At 37.0% G+C, this 17,973-nt stretch overlaps 2 protein-coding genes across 3 annotated transcripts; one reads left to right on the forward strand and one right to left on the reverse strand.

Moving 5' to 3' along the window:
• The first annotated feature begins 76 nt into the window (after positions 1-76).
• Positions 77-4,755, forward strand: FKBP7 (FKBP prolyl isomerase 7). 2 transcript variants are annotated; one of them, XR_010369186.1, is made up of 5 exons: positions 77-421; positions 1,724-1,875; positions 2,672-2,816; positions 3,939-4,072; positions 4,392-4,620. XR_010369186.1 is itself a non-coding variant. In XM_064434325.1 (4 exons), exons 1-4 carry the CDS (start codon positions 213-215, stop codon positions 4,551-4,553), a joined length of 657 nt encoding a protein of 218 aa, XP_064290395.1. In that variant the 5' UTR covers positions 77-212; the 3' UTR covers positions 4,554-4,755. The 2 variants fall into 2 exon arrangements, 1 of the variants encoding a protein (XP_064290395.1); XM_064434325.1 differs by lacking the exon at positions 2,672-2,816 and having other exon boundaries at positions 4,392-4,755.
• A 1,044-nt stretch (positions 4,756-5,799) lies between these two features.
• Positions 5,800-17,491, reverse strand: PJVK (pejvakin). The gene is made up of 6 exons (XM_064434320.1): positions 13,482-17,491; positions 11,274-11,469; positions 9,866-10,007; positions 9,041-9,158; positions 7,970-8,074; positions 5,800-6,702 (listed from the first exon to the last, which is right to left on the reverse strand). Exons 1-6 carry the CDS (start codon positions 13,690-13,692, stop codon positions 6,401-6,403), a joined length of 1,074 nt encoding a protein of 357 aa, XP_064290390.1. The 5' UTR covers positions 13,693-17,491; the 3' UTR covers positions 5,800-6,400.
• Positions 17,492-17,973: the final 482 nt, after the last annotated feature.

A 17,973-nucleotide genomic window follows, 5' to 3' on the forward strand; every position in this document is an offset into this window, starting at 1 on the left:
GGCCGCGCTCCCGGCCCCGCCACCCCGCGGCCGCTGCCGACGTCCCTTCCACTTCCTGAGCGGAGAGGGCGGCCCGAAGAACCGCCCGCCCCGCGGCCGCTGCCTGGGCCGGGCTCGTCCCCACGTCCGGCGCGGCTGAGGCGGAGCGGCGGCGCTGGCTCGGCCCCCGCCCCTCGGGGACAGTGCCACGCCGGCGGCCGCCTCGGAGCGACATGGGCCGAGGGCTGAGCCTGCTGCTGCTGCCGCTGGCGCTGCTGGCGGCCCCGGCGCGAGCCGAGGGCGGCACGGCGGCAGCAGAGGAGGTTCAGATAGAGGTGCTGCACCTCCCCGAGACCTGCAGCCCCAAGAGCAAGAAGGGCGACCTGCTGAACGCGCACTATGACGGATTCCTGGCCAGCGACGGATCCAAGTTTTACTGCAGGTGAGCCCCGGGTCGGGGGACGGGCGGCGGGCGCTCCGCGGGGCACAGCCGCTCCGCGCACCCGCAGCCGGATTAGCGGCACTGGGGGCGCTCCCGGAGTGCCCGCAGCTCGGGGCCCGTGCTGACTACATCAGCATGGGGATTTCGCCCGTCTCAGCCTTTACTTTTCCTCAGCTGAGTGTTGAAGTTTCCCTAGGGTCAAACTAGAGAGTCCCTAGAAATCCTAGGGTCCCTAGGGAGAAACTTCGAAAGCTTATAGCCCACACTTCACATGGAGCCCCCCTTTGTCAGACTGGAAAAAAAGACCCATTATGTTGATACTTGCCATGTTCTGTACTGTAACCTGTGCAGAAAAGCTCGGGTTGGGAGGAGGAGCTCCTGGTAGGAATGCACGCTGACAATTTTAGGCAGAAACTTTTATATAGCATCCCCTTCCACATAGTTGGCACTGTGCAGTGCAACCACATGATTATACTAGTGGTTTGCAGCCTTTTTGCCTCGTGCCTGTTTTCCTTCTTGATTCATTGTGCCGTCCATTTTACCACAAAGTTATCATTTTGTCTTTTACTTTTTCACTTTGCCCCATCCATCTATCCTCAGACAATAGCCTAACTCATTAGAAAGTCTTGATCCGTTCCCCCACTTGTATAATTTAAGAAAAACTTCAGTATATAGGATAATTCCACATTTAACAGTACCATTTAACTTGCATTTCTTTACCTGTTGAAGTGTCTGACTGGTACATAGAGCGTTGTTCTCTGGATGTTTTGCTCAGTTGCTCTTCGATGCAGTGCCCATCCTGGGGAGGCCTCATGACCAGAAGCTGTCTCACGCTTTGGCTGTCTGAGCTGGCCAGAGTGGTAGGTGAGCACACAGAACTGCAGCCGACATTGCCAGGTTCCACCAGCACACACCTGTACTCTCAGTCCCATCCCACAGTGTTCTGAAGACATTTTCACTTCCTAGTGCTCCCCACATTCCCCTTCTTGGAGACTTCCAGCAGTGGCACCTTGTTTCTGGCATGCAGCATGTGTGATCAGGAAGATCTGATATTTTTATAAGAAGCTCAAAAACAAGTGGGTTTTTTTTCTTTTTTTTTTTTAAAGGAGGTCTCCCCTTGCATATATGATGATTTGACCTTAAATTATAAATGTAGCAGAAAAAGTGTTGATATTTTGTATTCTTGCACTCTAAACATTCTTGTGTGCTAATAATCTATGTTCTTACTAACTGCAACTAAAAGTTATATTTATGTTAAAAAACATTATATTAATGTTACTCATGCACAATTTTTTTTAATAGTCGGACGCAAAATGAAGGTCATCCAAAATGGTTTGTTCTGGGTGTTGGACAAGTCATAAAAGGCTTAGATATTGCCATGATGAATATGTGTCCTGGAGAAAAACGGAAAGTGACAATTCCTCCATCATTAGCATACGGACAGCAAGGATATGGTAAAAAAGAAGTTCTAACTCTAAGCTTTGTCTTTCCTGTGTTTTTTACCCTTTGAAACATACAGTGCTGTAAATGTCTGTGAGAACTGATGCTCCCATTTGGAGGCAGTGCAGCCCCAGCCCCAACAGCTCTTTGCTACACAGTTTAGGTAGTCCTGACCACAGACCCACACCCAGGCCTTGCAGTTCCCATTAGAACTCATGCCACCCAAAGTGTTTTCCCAAGTATTGCCATAGTGTGAAAAACGGGCAGCAAAAGGAAGATCTCCATGAGCCATGTCAGCATTGTTGTGTTAATATATTAAATTCCAGTCAAATTTGGGGTTTATTATTTGACTGCTACCTGTTTAGCCTTTTAATGAAAATCTGCATCTTCTGAGTAAAATGGACTATAATGCAGTGCAATTAATCTAAGTAGAAATAATTTGCTTAAAATACTGCTTACATTCTGAATAGTTAATGGCTCTCATTATCACATTACACAGTAATTGCAGCAGTGCAGTGCATGAAATCTGATTTGAATAGAAGATAATTCAGTGTGCAGATTACTAAAAAAAGTTCCAGTACAAGTTTTATGCAGTGTATCAGCACTCAAATACAGATAAATTCAGCTCTGACCTGGGTGTAGTAGTTCTGTGAAAAGGTAGCTCCTGCTCTATAATAATATTTTGGTATTGATATGTAAGAATTCAGTGCATCAATTTTGTCTTTAATACAATTTCATACAAAAAGGAAAAACACTGATGCAAATAAAAAATGTTCTTTAATACTAGTGTTAACTGTTTGTTCCAGGTAGCACTTGAAGGAAGTAGTATTTTCCTACAGCACACCTGTCCTCTGTCTCAGCATATTCCTGCATGCTGGGGAAGATACCTGCCTAATCTTGAATTAGAAAAGAATGCATGTGGCTTTCTAAACCTTTACATGTCTTTCCTTTGTTGGTATGTATATTTATAAACTGCTAGCACTGAATTCTAGTATTGTATCTTTCTTTTGTAAGGTGTATTTAAATCATGATTTATATTCAGATGTATTTAAAACTTCTACTTTTCTAAAGCATGGAAAGTTAAAACCTTTTGAACTCTGTTATTTTTACTATGGCTACTTGAGATGAGTAGTGTAATAGTTTTGTTTATCTTCTGTTTACAAACAGTGTAGATTCTTTAGCTTGTCTTCAGTTTATGAAGGATGTACATGAGCTCAAAATTCTGAGGTTACAGTGTCATGCTCACTGGCTTTGGCAGCTTGCATGTTTACATTTTAATTTTACACTGCATGATTTCTTTATGCTCTTTTGGCACTGTTTTTAGACCTCATTGGTTTGTTGCTGTGTCTTTTCAGTTCCTTTTTTTTTGCCAGATGCATGATACATGGACCTGTGTTTGTAGACAGAGCTGGTTTTACATCAGGTGGCAGAAACTGCTTTGATCCAGGAACAAAGAATTCTAACAGTTGTTTTCTTAATTCAGAGGCCAGACAAAGTATTCCAGTAGTGTGAAGTTTCTGTGGGGATTTTTAGCAAGTCAGATGACTTACATTTTGTTGCTGCTTTTTGAGATGTACATTTTAAACATTATTTTACAGTGTATGTAAAATAACTTTTACCATAGGTATAATTCCTACAAGTAGGTAAAACATGTCTGTTTCTTCACACAGACAATGCATAGGAGCATTGATCCACTTCTGTTATATTTTAAATCAGATTGTAGCTGCTTAATAAAGAACCAATCTCTAAATAAGCCCTATGACAGGATGTGAAAGAGTGAGAACTTTAGAAGTACTTGTTTTTCATGATAACCATTCATCTAATTTCTGAAAGTACCTGAATTGGTATGCAATAAAGTTTTGTTTCAGGCAAGTACATAATTAGCAAGTTTCTTCCAAAATCATTTATCTAGCACAATCTTCCTGTCTAGATGTACAACATTTGAATTCAGAGTTTAATCTGAAGATTAACACAGCCTTTTTTTGATTAAAAAATGCTTTACCTGTGAATTTATCATACATGTGATCTCTGCCCCTAGTGTCTGATTCCTTAAATGCATTTTTTCTTTTATTCATAGCACAGGGCAAGATTCCACCCAATGCAACACTGATCTTTGAGATTGAACTTTATGCAGTAAATAAAGGACCTCGTAGTGTTGAAGCATTTAATCAAATAGACAAAGACGGAGACAAGAAACTCTCTGAACTTGAGGTAATATGATGCAAATAATTTGAAACAAATAATTTATAAAACTGTAAGTGTGGCTGCATCAGTTTTATCTTTACATGAGCTGCCTCTGTTGCAGCTGATCATGAAAGGTTTCTGTGTGTTAACACAAACTGCGCTGTACTTGGTTTGCTGAAATTTGCTTTAATACATTAATCAGTCTCACACTTCCTGTAGACAAACTGTGGATGTGTCTGCACTGGACTCACAGTACATTACTTGTATACCCCAGTGTCCTTGAAGATAGCTAGATTGAGTACTGACATAAAAGTCACAATGATTTGACTTTTTTCTTTTCTTCTAGATAAGCCAGTATTTGAAGGAAGAATTTGCAAGAGATGGCAAAAAACGTCACCCTTCTGCCCATGATGAAATCTTAGCTGATATATTTAAGAAGAATGATCATGATGGAGATGGCTTCATATCAGCAAAGGAGTACAATGTCTACCAGCATGATGAACTCTAAGTACTTTAAAAAATCTTTGGCTGTTTTCTGCACACTGAATTCTAAATAATAATACTTCGTCACAGAATTTTTGTATTTTTTTTATAGTGGAATCTTTTTATATCTCTTAAGGTGACTGTAAAAATCTTATTTTTAACATTCAGCTAATGAAATGTGTCAGATGTTTCTAAAGAAAGAAATAAAAATTGAAGTACACCATGATCTAATATTTGTGCTTCTTACAATCTACAGTATTGCTCACTAATCTCTCATTTGGTGAAATACCAATGAAAATAATTATTTCTGTTCTATTGAGCACACAAATGTTACAGTAACCTATGACATTGCTGGAATGTAACTGGTAAACACTTCTAAATCCCCTGTAAAATAAAAAGAGAATCCCAGGAATATAACTCTTAGACCCCTGCAGGCTCCTAGCCTATCTTCTTGAGGAAAGGCCATTTGTAGCAATTAATTATAAAGGGCCTTAAAATGGGCCAACTCTCTCTATGGAATGTTAAGATAAAAACAAAAAATGTTTGTAAAACAACTTAAAATAACCTTTTTGATGTAATATAAACAAGAAGAATTTGGTATTGAAGAGAAAGTAGTATTTTAAGTGAGTGTTTAAACTTTGGCTTAGTAAAATCATGAAGTGACTCAGTTTTTTTCAGCAGCATCAAGCATCAAAAATCTACACTATCATAATCTAATTGATTAAGGTTGAAGATGATGGGAGATGCTATATAAACCTAAGTAATTAATTATTTGGCCATCATTCTGGTTTTCCTCATTGGAAAAATGCAAAGAAGTAGCAGTAGTTAATAGTACTTGTTTCTGTTAACTGTTCTGCTTGTGTAGAACACAACACTTGAGTAACATCACTCTTCTCACACGAAGAGCAATTGCTGTATTCATTTCAACGTAATAATCAGGTGTACACAGTGAAAGTTGCAGTGCAAAGGAAAAAAAATTCCATACCTAGGTTATCCTTGAAATAATTTTAAAAGGTATAAAAAGGTTTTTTGCTCTGCCAGTGTAAAACAGTGTGGTGAGAGGTTTAACAGCACCCTGCCCCACAGCCCAATCCCAGCCCTGGACACAGCTCTGTGGTGTTCTAGTACTCAACAGACTCCATTTCCTGAGGCTGGGATGCATCTGTTAAAGACTTTCACCCCTGAAGTCTTGTTGGAGTGAGCAGTTACATTATTTTCATAAGCTTCCAAAACATTTGCTGCTAAGCAGTTTTTTCCTGAGCACATAAAAGAAAGTCAAGAGCAGCTGTGACACAGAATCCAACTGCAGCAGGTAGACGGGCTGGTACTTTTTCATAATTAAACAGACTTGATATTCAGCAACAGTGCCCTAATATGAAGCTCCCATCCATAGTTCCAGTTGTTCCCTTTTGTAACTGAAACATTAGACTGAGCTAAGTTTTAGCATGTTTTTTAATCTGATACTTCAATTAAACATTCATGAGAACACTAAATTATTAACAAATATTCTCATTTAACCGTCATATGCCAGTGTAGAGAAAGGCAACATTTTGGGGTTTAACAACAAGTTTGTGTAAACAACTTTTAAGTTCTAGCATATATTTTGACATTATGAAAATACTATTTAAAAGTATGTTTTTCATTATGATAATGAGAAGGTTCTAGGAAAAACAGGAATGTCAGGAAATTCATGTGCATTTTAAAGCAGAGGTCGTTGACTGTGAAGCACAGAATTTGAACATAACAGCGTAATAAAATGTTTTGCACTTTCACTGTTTTGCATTTCACAATTGGAGATATATTTACTAACTCTGAAAAGTTTGTGGCACAGTTATGCCCATGTCTGTGATAACAGGCACTTACCCAGTTCAGTTACTTCATTCTCTTATGCCAGAGGTCAAAACAGGGCACAGCATGCAGTCGTACATACTTCTGTCCATTAAAAGAACACTCCAGGCATCCATAGACTGTCTCCCTTTTTGAACTTCCCATTCCACAAAGGACACAGGGGCCTTTCGGGATGTCGTTGTTGAGTAAATTAATTCGGATATGAGAACCATCTCTGAGATAGCTTGTAGAGAGATCAGTCATGCTTGCAGCTTTTTCATAATAATCTGCAAAAAGGTCCTCCAAGTAAGGATCAGAGTCAGCAACGATTTCCACTACTCCTTTATCTGAAAAAGAACACACAAGGAAAAGAAGCAGTATTTTGTTATTACATTATGATCTGTTTAAAAAATATCAGTTTAATTATAGAAATAACAACTGATGGACAAAACTGTTCTAAGCATGCCATATAGCTTCCCATCAAAAACCCTTTGTGATGAAAATTTTTCTTCAACTTCACTTAAGACACTGACAAAAGCCAGAATTTTTTGTATATGACCAATGTAATTATATTTTTAGAAATATACCTAAAGGATAGGCATACAGCAGGCTTCTGAGAAACTGGTGCAAAGTCAAACCAGAGCTGTGTACTTTCTTGTATCTACTTTTGCATTTATAGTTTTATGTTCTAAACATTGTAAATTCACTTTTATTTCCTATTATTTACAAAAAAATCTCACTGATACTTAATATGTTTAGAAAACTCAGAGGACTCCTTGTTAACCTCCTAGCAGATTTCTTAGCATCCAGGTGTGCCAGGTAGGAACTACCTACCTTTCCCTCTCTCTTCAGGGACTGACTAGACTGAGTGAAGAATGTTTAGGCAGCTACAGTTCCTGAGATGTGTCATACCCACTGAAGGTTTATTCCCCTTGTGTGGACTGGAGCAGCACTGAAGGCTTGGTGCATAAAAGTCCTTTGAGCAAGAATGGGATACAGTGGAGGAAGAACACCTGTACACAGCAGCTTCTGGGACATGTTTACTGCTCAGCATTTGTCTTCACACTCAGATCTGCAGATTTCCAAAGTACTTGCACCAAGGAGTGTTATAAGTTTAAGATCCTGGTCTAAAGCTGCATACAGGGATCCACATTTTTGTTGGATGCTATGTTCATATTAGAATGAAGAAAGAGGACTATGATGGTATCCTGCCACAGGAACATAGTGCTTAATTCAATTATTGAAGTTAATATTGTTTGATATTTAAACTTACAGCTTTTGCCTTCAATAATTACTATAATTATAACTTACATAATACGAGCTGTGAATGGCAAACACATGAAATGGGCTCAATATTAAGTTAGCTGTGTAACTACTCACTACCAGTTTATCAACAGCCATACGTTTCTAGATCTTTAGAGTTTAATGAACAGATTTGTTATTTCTGAGAGACAGGTTCTCAAATGTAAATTTTAATAACTCTATAATCATTTCAATACACTAGAAATTGAGAGGTTCATTTTGCATCAATTTTTTTTTTCTTTAAACATTCATCTTGGGCAGAAATTAAAGAAACAAAGATACAGTTTTGTAGATAAATATCAAAAGACATACTTCGATGAAACAGATTATTCTTTAATCTCCTGAATTTGGTCAGTGAAGATGATCCAGATTTCTCTCTTTCAAATCCTCCTTTTGCAATTGGAGTCACACAGAGTTCTATAAAAATTAAAAAGTTTTTAAAAGGACTAAATATAAAAGCCATAATTACACAACAATTTAATACGCTTTCTAATCAATAAAGTTAACAGTTATTAAATTTAGCTTTGCTAATGTTTTTAATGGCTATATAACTTTTTAATACAAGTCTGCACACAGTAATAGCCCACAGAATCAAGAAACACGGATTTGATGGGAATTTTTAACTGTTGGTGGCTTTCAATTAACATCCTCAGAGCCTGTTTTGGTTCACACACAAATTTTGGTCATGTTAAGGGGTCAAGACAGCTAGTAGCATAACAGTGGAAGCCCTGATTCTGAAGGACAAACATTTCTGTAGTCTTACTTGAAAGTAGAAATGAAACAGTAATCAAGGTTGTAAGTTCTGTACTTATCACTTCCAATATTGAATTTTATCTATAACTTGGAAGAAACACTTTAAGGTAAAATCTATGCAGTGCAATTTTTTTATTTGTTTCCAATTGCAGCAATTAATTCCTCCTAAATGGCTTTAGATGTTTATATGTGCAAATGATGTATCACACTGAAATTAGAGCCCCAACAGAAAAAAATGTTACTAGTTTAGAAATTCTGTACACTTTTTTCTTTGCTTGTATCTTTGTACTTGCCTATTTTATGCAAAACTGATGAGATAGTCTCAGAAACCTGTTCCTCACCATCTAGAAATATAGCTAAGTGGGGCTTTTTGTTCCATGCAACCACAGTTTTAAAATACCAAGAGTAATTTTTAAGAAAAGTTCCCACAGCAAACTATTTTCTAGCACCTGCCTTGTTTATCTTTGTAAGTACTGTTTCTGTCAGAATGTCAGAATACTTATGTGCATAAAATTAAAGCACCCCATTGTATGGGATCAGGGCTTATGTATCTCAAGAGCAATAAAACAGATTTAAAAACGTAGATCATTATAAATAATAGCAGTAATGACAGTAATTCACATCACTTACCGAAATTACCATCCAAATGGATGTAGAGTTCAAATACACTAAAAGCAATAGTTGTATGTGCAGGAAAAACAATGGCTTTGTCCCGCCCTTTATAATTCTGATCTTCAATTATGTGAAACTGTAATTTAGAGAAGGATCAAAAGAAAAAACATTACAAATTGAAATGAATAAATAAACAAAATACTAATCTTAACTTCATATATTGAGAATTATAACGCCAGGGGGAACTTTGAAATTGAAGATCAAATTTCACAACCGAAGAATTTTCTATTAACTACTTTGCATTTTAATAAATTTTGATACAGAGAGAGTAATTTGCATCACTTACTGAAAATTATGTGAACGATTTATTAATACTAGAAAGAGCAAAGTTAGAAGACTTGTAAGTTTCATTATTATTACACATCGAGGGGGAAGGGGGAGAAAGAGCATAAGACAGGGAGTAAGATGCCAATCCTTCAAATAATAACCTGAAATTCCAATGTGTTACAGAAGATGACCATAATAATGAAAGAAAGGTTACATATTATTAGAAAGTCAAACTAAGAAGTAGTAAATTCCACATTTTTGCCGAGACTTTACCCCAAGCAATGGCTCATTGTCTAGCCATCCTTTCATGCATTTCCCATCCCACTGTCATAACAGCACTGCTAACAAAAGCCCAACTTTTAAACCACTTTACAGTAGTACAATAATATTGATTTACTTTAGATTTTTTCTGAGCTTACATTATGAAAACACAATTAAGTCAAACCATAAAATTTATAATAATGAGCTTTTTATGTGTGATCATTTGAGTTACAGAACTTTGTCAAACATATTTACCCTCATTGTCTCTCCACGCATTCCAGTATGGACAGTTAATGAGCACTGCCTTGTAGTTCGAATACTTTCCACGACCACACACAAAATTTCCATCCTACTTTTTCTTGATTGATGGACTAGACAATGATCAAAGTTTATTTTTCTAAAATCAAGAGGGAGGCAGAAAGGAAATTCAGATGTAATTAGCAGTTTACAAAGCAGCTAAGTAACTTTAAATCAGTAAATAAATCACCATAATGTCTGTTTCATAGCAGTAAAAGAACTGACCAAGGAGATGTCGGGAAACTTAATACTGGTTTTCAGTGTTTGGGAATAGAAGTAAAAAATTCAAGGAAAGCCAGTATTCTACAGATATTAGAGAGGATATCTGGGACTCTGGTTTTAGTGCCACTAACCAAAAAAAGCCCTATGTTAATATATATGTCAAAGCCCTTATAAACAATACTGAACAATCATGAAACAAGTGATTGTAGAAGAATTTCTACAAACAGTGGCAGTTAGTTCTATAACAGTGAGTCTTTTTTCAGGAGACTAGATCCTCTTCACTCACCCCCAGTTATTAATGATAATGTTTGGATGTTACAAATAAACTAGGAAAATAGGGAAGGAGAGGTTACAGATACAAAATGGCATGCACTTCTTGGTAAATACCAACAAGATAACAATATATATTTGCAAATTCCAAATGTTGCATCATGTATAGTAAATAATTTACTGGGATGCACTGCTGGGATTCAGTGGGATTACATTGTTACCAAGGGACAATCTTTGAAATATAAAAAAGGAACTACACCTAGAATTAGTCACATCATATTTGTACACATTTGACATCTGTGCTAGCACCACAGGAAGAAGAATTAATTTTCAGGGTCCACAATTCAACAAGAATGTTTGTAGAAGAGCCTTCATTTAAAGAAAAGTCACAGAAGGTTATGAAAATTTAACTAGATAAAACTATTTTGCTTTTTGCAGAAAAGGCTGTGTAATAGCTTCATAAAACCTCTAAGTACCTACAATGGCAACAACACATATGGCTCTATAGTTCATCAAAGGCAAAGAAATCCTATTTCTGAAACCTGAATTTAGCTAATGTCATTCAAAGTAGATTTCAAATTTTCAATACCATGGTATAACACGATAGGAGTTTGGATGGACTCTTCCTTTCTGAATTTGTTTTTTCTTTTTCCCTGAGACATGCACTGTAATTCAAAGAATTCAGAAAAGTTTTACAGCCTTTATTATACAACTCATGTGTCTAATCCCAGTGATCCAACCTGATACCCTTGAAAATATCAGATGGCGACTCTACTGATTGGCTAAAAATAATCGAAACCTAACAACTTCAGACTTTCAGCCTAACTGTATGAAATAGAATTATGGAAACAGAAATCAAAACACAGAATACAACCTTGTAGTAAGTTCTTTCAGTAATGTTGGTACTTCAACTTCGTGTTTGGTCACTATGCCAAATGAAGCTTTAAAGGCAATAGAATCTGATCCAGCAACATCAAAACCAACATCATTCATTATCTGATTGCCTTTTCTGCCATTAAGAGAAACATCTGATTTGTCTTCATAGTTGAGCAACTGGTAAGACGAGACACCTGAGTAAAAGAAGATAACCTTTGTGTGATAAAATTATGAGCACAGTATTTTTTCATATAGCAAGAATAAATGGTGCTACCTACCATTCCTACCATGCTTAATCATTTTGATATGAAATTGTTTATTGGTTTACTACTTGGTTATTGTTTACTACTGATAATTGATGGAAAGAGTACATAGGAGTCCTGGGTTTGATTAGAGCTATTTTCAAATTTCTGTGTTCATCATTATTCTCAAGTGCTTCCACCTGTAACTATGATGCTGATACAAATAAACTAGACATGTAGTGTGTTTTGTCTTTAATGGCAGAGGCTCCAAAACCCAAAATGACTCAGTGGAGTCCACACAGAATGTTAAAAATAGGAATAAAATTAAATCTACTGCATAAAAAGTATTAGGGAATTCTGAATTTTGTATAGATGCCTTACAAAGACCCAAATTTTTCTTCATTTTTGCAATACATAAATGAGATATAGGTCTGCCAGTAACGTTAACTCTGCCCAGGGACTATGTCAGCTAATTTTGGAGGAAAACAACAGATTAATTCTGACTTAATTTTGCATTCAATTATTGTACAACCAAAACGCAGGTACCAAAGCACCTCTACAAAAATGTCTTTATAATATCAAATACATTTCCATTACACTAACAGAAAAAACACATTGGTTACCAAATTAAAATGAACACAGGGATTAGATTTCCAAATACATCCAAGAATCTGTGGTTTACTCCTTTTTTTTGTTTTTAATCCTTGAAGATATTATGATAAGCTGACATTATGAAGTCATCTACTATGAATCCTGTTTGTGTTTATTTTTAACCAAAAAGAAGGTTAATATATGTTTCATAATTCTAAAAGGATTGGAAATGCTAATCTTTGTCACATAAAAAAGGAAATTCAATTACAAACCTCCTTGCTTATGTTAAAGGACTTTCTTAATACTTTCTGCACATGACATTTAACCTTTACAGAAAAGACTAGAAAGGTTTTGTAAGAATTTTAATGAGATTTTGCAATGTTTTTCTCAGACTTTTTAATGAGATGATTTTTTTTTTTTAAATTCAGGACAAGCCAGCTGACTTCTCCTGACTGTAAGACATAGGATTAAAGTTTTTCTTATCATGTTTGTGTCCTGAAATCCCCTCTTGTGGGATCAAGTGGTATTTCCTGTGCTTATATTAATTTCTCTTAGTAGAGTTTTTAATGGATGCATTTGTTGTGCGAGTAATATCATCAATAATTTTGCCAAAATTGACATTTTAAAAAAATGAAACTGTTGTGAGAAAACACACATACATGAATTGCACACTTTTCAAAGGAATGTACAGCAAGATACAGGCAGTATAGTTCAATTTTGCACCTCATAATTCTGTTATAATCTCCTCAAAATTTATGCTATGGCACAGAAACAGGAATTTAAAGACAGTTAAGCTCTTTAAATACACCACAAAGATTGCAAACATGGAAAAAGTCTTATGAAAATCCAATTACACCAGTCAGATGCAATAGCTGTTTTCAAATGGTTTTGCCCGTGCAGAGGTCAGTTCAGCACCAGGCACTGCCAGCATGGAAGAGCTGTGGAACTGAAGCCATTCTTACATACTTAAAAGTGAGTATACAGCCAAAGGGTACATTTCTAAACAAATTTTTTTGTAGCAATTAATCAACATACATCAGAACATCTATTAAGAATTTGAGGTTTGTGAAAAAAAAACCAAAAAAACGCTTAACTGAATTTGTTTAATACTAGTTCAGAAAATATCAAGGCTTTTTAATATAAATGACTTTCTTTTTTTACTCTTTTCCCAGAAAGTCATTTTTTCCCTTTTTTCTTGCCATTTTGATTTTGACTTTTTTTTTTCTTAAATATTTATTACATTACTAAGCTAGAAAAATGTTATTACCCATTTACTAAGGAAACATCATACTACCTGCACAGTTTAAACTATGTTTACTATGTCTACTAGGAAACAGTCATTTTTCCACTTTGAATAAAAATAAAAATCTTACCTGCAGAAATTTCTTTCTCCCCTTGAAGAATGTCTTTTAATGTGAAAGGTGTTGAAGCAAATTTAGATTTTTTTGAAAGCGAACATTTTCTTTTTTTAATCACAAGGCTCAGAGGTTGGTATCTGTCAGCTTCACTGAGGCTGGGCACTGGAACTAATCTTCCTCCATCACCAACCTGTTTAACGAAGTTTTTGGTTGCAGCAGCAAACATATTATGACATTAGTAATGAGAATAATAAAAAGCTCTGTATCAAGTGTAGCTTCCAGACATCGAGCCCATGTTCAATTCTTCTTATATTGTTCTTGCAAACAAATTACCATGCTTTGGGGAAAAAAAAAAAATCTGTCAAACTGCTTTTTTTTAGGCTGAGTTATACCTCAATTTTAAAGAATCAACAGCATCTTAGCTACTGAACTTCTATGGTGTCCTGCTTGAAACTTCTCTCAGAGACCTTCAGTTAAGCTCTCTAATTCTGTATGATGAATAATGAATTAACAGTGTAAACTGAGAGGGAAATGGTGCCCTTTTCTTGGCAGTTTATTGCCACTCTTTAAAAGACAAAATTTACTGCCATAGAAACAGAAAACTAACTTCCATAACCCTCAGCTTCCCACTAGGAGCTATTGGTGTGCTGCTGTTTGTTGGGTCCTTGCTGCAGCAAATTCTGGTGTTTCAGCAACAGCAACAAAGCAGCCCGGACATGCTCTGGGAGGACGCTGGAATTACACCTGGATGAGCACGGGCAGCTCTGTGAGATGGTGTTGCCTTTCACAGCACTGGCACAGCCTGCCTGGGAGAGCTCAGCTGGGATGGAGCACTGTGCTGGCCTGAAGTGTAAGATCAGAGCAGGCTGGGGCAGGGGGAAACACCGGGGGGCTCTCATCATTTGTTATTAATCTCCTCTGGACTGAGCTGTCTGTGACCCAAGGGCTAGGCTTGAGCTGCATGCATTTAGCTCAGACTACTGAAAACCTCATTAAATTGTGAGAACTATGCAAAATAATAAAAGTAAAATTGCAGAAAGAAGTGACATTATTGATAGAGGAATGAGCAGCAACTCAAGAATCCAAGATATAAAGCACCAGTGTAAAAAGACAGAAAATTGTAAAGAGAAGACAGATAGACAATAGAGAGCACTGTGGAGGATCTGTGAGAGAGGCAGAGGAGCTGACCCACCCTCATGTAAACAATTACTAAACAAGATTACTAAATTACAAAATTGCTAAACAAGAACTGGCTAAACTTTGCAGCTCTTCTTCCAGAGACTCCCTTTGCAATTACAGTAGGTAAAGCATCAGCCCCAGGCTTGTTAAATTACACTTCCGTAGGAATATTGTCCCTGGTTGCCAGGTAACAATTGGTTCTGAAGTAAGGTTTTTATGTGAAAGTACCTTAAGGAATGTTTTTATAATATGAACACTTTTTTAATAATTTATCACGTGTCAATACTTCCATAATATTTTTAAAGGTTCAGAGTATCAGAAAATCCAACAATATGGCAAAAAGAGGAGCGCATTACTTTAGCTAGAATGAAAGGACAGGCTGCTGGAACTTCTGCTTACTCTAGAGGGTGCTGAACAACCAAGTCAGGTTATATATAGACTTTGAATTGAAAGCATGGGAAAGGCCGCAATTAATTCTGGCTGTAATTCATACTACATTATCTGAAAAACCCTGTACATATTTACTCAATCAAAACACATTAACAGAACTGAAAAGCTTTCAAAGGAAAGAAATGTCTAAGGGAACTCAAAAATGTAAACTGCCTGTTGATCCTTGGTTTAGATTAATCCTGTATATATATGTTTGACAGAATACTATTTTTCCACAAATTATTAAGACCAGCTGGCACTGTTTATTCAACATGCATTTGTATTTTTCTTACTCAGTATGTGGTCATAGATCATACTCAGTCTGATCTAGCCCTAATGTTGATAATGAATAGTTTCATTTGATATGTTCTCGTGCTATTCCTGTTACTCTAACACCCTATAATCCATCATAAATGCTTCAGCAGATGTTTGTGCTGTCCTCATGCCACAGATCAGAGAACAGGAGTCCAAATACAGTAACATTGCCATGATCTGAAAACATTCACTTATTTTGCACATGCAAGTGAAAAAACATAAGGTATTTCCCTGCTCCTCCAGCACCAGGCACTCTGTACTTGGCACACCAGCGTACTTATGAACTTCCACCATTTCTGCAGCCCTGGCATGCTCTCATTTTGGGCAACCAATAAATAAAAAACATTCAATTTCCAAGTGCATAAGTTAGGCCTGAGTCACCACTGCAATAAAAAAATCTTGCCTTGCCTCGCCAAGTTGTGCAGATGAAAATGCTGGCTCACATTTGCTCCCTGGGCTGGAATGTTCCATTCCCCTCAGCACAGAGCCACCTAAGGGCACTGACAAGGCTCCCCTCTGCACAGCCCTCCACAGAAGGGGACTTTTCTAGCCTGGTTACCTTCCCCTGGAGAAAAAAGTAAGAGAGGTTATTTCCTATGCAAGATGAGTTCTGTTTTTCCAGAATGGTCTTAGCCATGGAGTAGTAACATAGCAAGTATTAGCTATATATAGTAGAGGATATTTTATGCCTAAATACTGTAATTTTTTTCCTCACATCATATTGATAAAAACATGGAGATTTTTTAAGAGTAAAACCTAGAGGACAATCCTGCTCTCTGCATGGTGTTGGAAGATGCAGAAGGTTTTGCGTAGTTAAAAGATAATGCCATAATGATTTTTGGTTTAATATTAGATAGCTATCCTACGCTATCCCTTGCAGGAATGTCGGTCACCTGCAATTATAGAGTGTCTAAAGAGGCATCTATAAGGTGATCTAAGGTAGTGCAAACTAGAGATTTGTCCAAGGAACTGAAAATGTGGATTTATTTCATTTTTCAGTCCAGAAATCTTAAACCATCTGTAATTCACTTGAACTGATCTGATCTTAATTTATTTATTGTCAAGTCAACCATATCATAAGATTAGCATGATTAAGCAGTCAGTTGAAGAGAGAAAAGAAATCTTAAGTGTTAGCTGACTGGATAAACTTAGTCGATGTTTCACTTGAAAGGATTAAACCCACAATCTACACCAAATTATGCTGGTAATTTGTTTAATATCTTCTTAGTGTACAAAAGGATGCCATCAGTTGTCAGATCTTCTGGCAACTGAACAGGAGTGTATCATGTACACTTCAAGTGCTTTTGAACTGTATTATGTTTACCTGCAGACCTCCGCAGAAGAACAAGTACAAGAATTTAACATATGAAAAACAGCAAATGAAAATGCTACTGAAAAAATTACTCACAAAATTCAGTAACTTTCCAGCATATGGCATGAGTATTTCCCTAGAAACACAGGATCTGAGCAATATTGACACTGGTATATTTCAGGAGGTAACAAAAATAAGATTTTATGGGGCAAAACATGGTTCTAATTACATACACACTTTTTGGGTTTTTCCAACAACATGAGTGGGTTTAACAGCACTTGGCTTCTTTTTTGGTTTTTTGGGGTTTTTTTTGAGGTGGCATTTGTATAGAAGTTCTCATGTCTGAGCAAAACCAGGCAGTTTAATACCATGACTTATACAACTTCAGAGCTCCTGGAATACAAATTCTGGTGCCTGTTTTATATGCTCTTCCGCAGACTTACCTTTCAGGTTCCAGACCTTTGTTCACAGACACAGAGATTACTTAATCTATGTTTCATGTGTCCCTCTCTAGAGCGCATGAAATAGCCCAGCTTTTTCTTCTTTGTAATTGCCCCAGTATGAATGGCAATATTTCCACTGGAGAGATGGATGTGTTAACGGTGAAGCCTTTACTAAAAAGGAATGCAAAGTACTCCTCCAGGGACAGATATGCTGAGATAGTGTGTTTGCATTTACACTCACCACCTGTGAGAAGCAGGCACATCTTTCAGCTCTCCGTCTGGCAACTGACAGCATCTTTTTGCACATTAAGAAGATATTAAACAAATTACCAGCATAATATGGTGCAAATTTTGGGTTTAATCTTTTCAATACCAGCTCAGTTTATACAGTCAGTTAACACTTAAGATTTCTTTTCTCCTTCCAGCTTACAGCTTCCAGTTGTTACATAAACATTACTGCATACAACAAAGCTACTTTCATCATGCAGCATTATTAGCGCGTGAAGGCAAATCTGGAAAAAAAACAAGCCAGTGTCACCTAAAATAAACTGTTTAATGCTTCCTTTCCTCTGAAAGATGCTGCCCAAATGGCAAAATCTTTTTTTAACCAGCATCTGTCAGTAGGTGTGCCCATGTGAGGGGACAGCTGTGAGGGCTTGTCCATCCACCTGTACAAGGATGTGGAACTGTAGATGCTGCTGGCCACTATATCTGAAGAAAAGTTACAAAACAAAGGATTTGTCTGCTATATTATATTGTCATGCTATGTTGTCTGATGGGTGCTGGTACAGCTACATCTATATAAGATTTCCTTCAGTCATAGACATCT

The sequence above is a fragment of the Passer domesticus genome, chromosome 10, assembly GCF_036417665.1.
Source record: "Passer domesticus isolate bPasDom1 chromosome 10, bPasDom1.hap1, whole genome shotgun sequence".
Lineage (NCBI taxonomy): Eukaryota > Metazoa > Chordata > Aves > Passeriformes > Passeridae > Passer > Passer domesticus.

What these genes read in the sequence shown, in the direction of transcription:
- FKBP7 (XM_064434325.1), top strand. Translation starts at nt 213, where the DNA reads ATGGGCCGAGGGCTGAGCCTGCTGCTGCTGCCGCTGGCGCTGCTGGCG. An exon ending in GGATCCAAGTTTTACTGCAG is followed by an intron (nt 422 to 1,723) that starts GTGAGCCCCGGG and finishes TTTTTTTAATAG; the next exon opens with TCGGACGCAAAATGAAGGTC. An exon ending in AGAAACTCTCTGAACTTGAG is followed by an intron (nt 4,073 to 4,391) that starts GTAATATGATGC and finishes CTTTTCTTCTAG; the next exon opens with ATAAGCCAGTATTTGAAGGA.
- PJVK (XM_064434320.1), bottom strand. Translation starts at nt 13,692, where the DNA reads ATGTTTGCTGCTGCAACCAAAAACTTCGTTAAACAGGTTGGTGATGGA. An exon ending in TGCGTGGAGAGACAATGAGG is followed by an intron (nt 9,159 to 9,865) that starts GTAAATATGTTT and finishes TCTAAATTACAG; the next exon opens with TTTCACATAATTGAAGATCA. An exon ending in CCATTTGGATGGTAATTTCG is followed by an intron (nt 8,075 to 9,040) that starts GTAAGTGATGTG and finishes TAATTTTTATAG; the next exon opens with AACTCTGTGTGACTCCAATT.